Source organism: Neomonachus schauinslandi, chromosome 13, assembly GCF_002201575.2.
Source record: "Neomonachus schauinslandi chromosome 13, ASM220157v2, whole genome shotgun sequence".
Taxonomy (NCBI): domain Eukaryota; kingdom Metazoa; phylum Chordata; class Mammalia; order Carnivora; family Phocidae; genus Neomonachus; species Neomonachus schauinslandi.
This window is the reverse complement of record NC_058415.1, coordinates 66458903-66461546: the sequence shown is the minus strand read 5'-3', so window position 1 is coordinate 66461546 and position 2644 is coordinate 66458903. Positions and strand designations below refer to the sequence as shown.

The following is a 2644-nucleotide window of genomic DNA, read 5'->3' as shown; positions in this document are numbered from 1 at the left end:
GGAAGTTTTCCTTCCATTTCTATTTTTTGGAACAGTTTCAGAAGAATAGGTATTAATTCTTCTTGAAATGTTTGGTAGAATTCCCCTGGGAAGCCATCTGGCCCTGGGCTTTTGTTTTTTGGGAGATTTTTGATGACTGCTTCAATTTCCTTAGTGGTTATAGGTCTGTTCAGGTTTTCTATTTCATCCTGGTTCAGTTTTGGTAGTTGGTACATCTCTAGGAATGCATCCATTTCTTCCAGGTTATTTAATTTGCTGGCATATCAAAATTAGTTTTTTATAAAAGGGTAATTTATTTTTATAGCTAAAAAGAATAATTGTGAACTGACATTAGGTACAGCTGGATCAAGGACTAAAAATAGTAGGATCACACAACACACTCTCCTCCTTCTCTCAACACCTCTTTGCCTCTCAGATAGGCTCCCTGCTCTTATTGACAGAGATTGGCCCAGCTTCACATTTTACCAGTTTAGCAATCTCAGCAGGAAGAGTGCCTCTTAGACTGAGACAGCATTCTTGGATTGAGTTTGATTAGCCTGGCAGACCTCACCTGCTATGCTAAATGAATCACTGTAACTAGAGGGATTTGCTTTTGTTTCAAGCTGTACCACTATTTCTAGAGGGTAGGGTCAGCCCCATCCAGCACACATGGATTCAGAGAGTGGCACTGTTGAATGTCAAAAGAAAAAGTGCATTCTTTTACCAGAATAGGGGATACTAGACAACAAAATAATAGATGTTCAGTTCAAACTGACTGAGAAAGGAGACCAGGAAAACAGAAGGAAGGTAGAGAAACAAAGTAGATGGAGAAGGGGAAAGGAAAAAGAGGAGGAGGAAATGGGGAAGAGAAGAGAGAAAAACAAGAGAGAGAAAGGAAAGAGAGGTTTATTTTGAGGAAAAGCCATGTGCCCTGTATGGGACCAAATGGCAGAGCTGCATACAACTAGAAACTGCAGACTTGACACTATTCAGAAGACTTACATGAGAATTCTGTGTTGAAAAGAACGTTAAGTCCTGTATTTGGACTTACGAGCAGATAAGTTCTCTTAACACTGGGTTCGGTGACTTCATCTGTGAACACAAAAGATCTGATCTGGTCTCACACTGAGGATATCACATGCCTGAAGACCTTTTATATTTTCCACAGATGCAGATACCTGCTCAGGACTTTCTTCACAGCCTCTTTCACCTCCTTATTCCTCAAGCTGTAGATGATGGGGTTCAACATCAGGGTTACCACTCCATAAGACAGTCCAATGATTTCATCAGATACTTTGGTGTCCTTTGACTTGGGCTTCATGTACATAAAAAGGGCTGAACCATAGAATAAGATAACCACAGTCAGGTGGGCTGAGCAGGTAGAAAAAGCTTTCTTTCTCCCCTTAGCAGAATTAATTCTAAGGATGGAACGGAGGATAAAAACATAGGAGATGAAAATTAACACAGAGGAATCACCAATAAAACAGTACTTGCCACTGTCATGATAAGCACATTCATGGAAATATCTGAGCAGATGAGTTTAAGAAGGGCCAGGATCTCACAGTAAAGATGGTCGATGACATTATTCCCACAGAAAGGCAACACCATTGTCAGGACTGTTTGCACTAAGGAATTCAGACAGCCTATGATCCAGGACCAAGCAGCCATGTGCACATAAAGCACTCTGCTCATGATGATGGGGTACCTCAGTGGGTTGCAGATGGCCACATACCGATCATAGGCCATCACAGCCAAGAGGACACACTCAGTGCAACCCAACCCAAGGAGACAACCATCTGCAGAGCACAGCCAATGAGGGAGATGGATTTTGTCTCAGAGCTAAATATGATGAGCATCGGAGGAATGGATGATGATGTATAACAGATGTCCAGGAATGAGAGGTTTCCAAGGAAGAAGTACATGGGGGTGTGGAGATGAGACTCCAGTATGCTGATAATAATGAGGAGGCTATTTCCCAGCAGAATTATTACATACATGATGAGGCAGAGCATGAACAAAAAAAACTGGAGCTCTGGGTATCGGGAAAGTCCCACCAGAAAGAATTCAGTCACAGCTGAGTAATTCCCCATCTTCATGTGTCCGTGTCACCTTAAGGCTTGAGAAAAGGACATGACTCAGGAAATACAAATTTCTGATGTAGATTTATCAAATCCCTTTCACTTCTGTTACTTTATTCTTAGCCTCTGGAATCAGCAAGGATAGGGATATTGTATTAATTTTATTAATGATGGAACAGGAACTGAGAGATCAGTGCTACTGAGGCTCACACAACTGCAAAAGCTGAGAATTGTGCTGGAAAGTTTCAGGCCTCTAATGAAAAAAGTTTAGGGACAGACTACTTTCAAATGTAGATACATAAGAATCTCTTTATTAAAGAATATTTTGAAATGTAACTGCATTCTAATAAAGCTGGATGTAATTTGAAATATCATACATATTTAGTACCATGACACTTGTCCTCAGTATGACTATTTTAAGTTACTTAACTGTTTGAAGCTCAGCTACTAATCTCAACTAGTGAAATTGGGGGTAGAGGGCAGGGAAGCTATAACTCTTTGGCAGTTTATTGTGAGAATTAAATTGGATAACTATAAAGTAGCATGCATATTAGGTGGTTCCAATATGTCTGGTAAGAGTCTAGAAA

General features: G+C 40.4%; 1 protein-coding gene across 1 annotated transcript; it reads right to left on the bottom strand.

The window, feature by feature from the left end:
• Positions 1–1132: 1132 nt before the first annotated feature.
• On the bottom strand, positions 1133–2075 carry LOC123326501 (olfactory receptor 13D1-like). Its single transcript, XM_044920603.1, is given in 3 exon segments — positions 1133–1443; positions 1446–1766; positions 1769–2075. Coding segments are annotated over 3 exon segments (939 nt in total).
• Between the last annotated feature and the right edge of the window lie 569 nt (positions 2076–2644).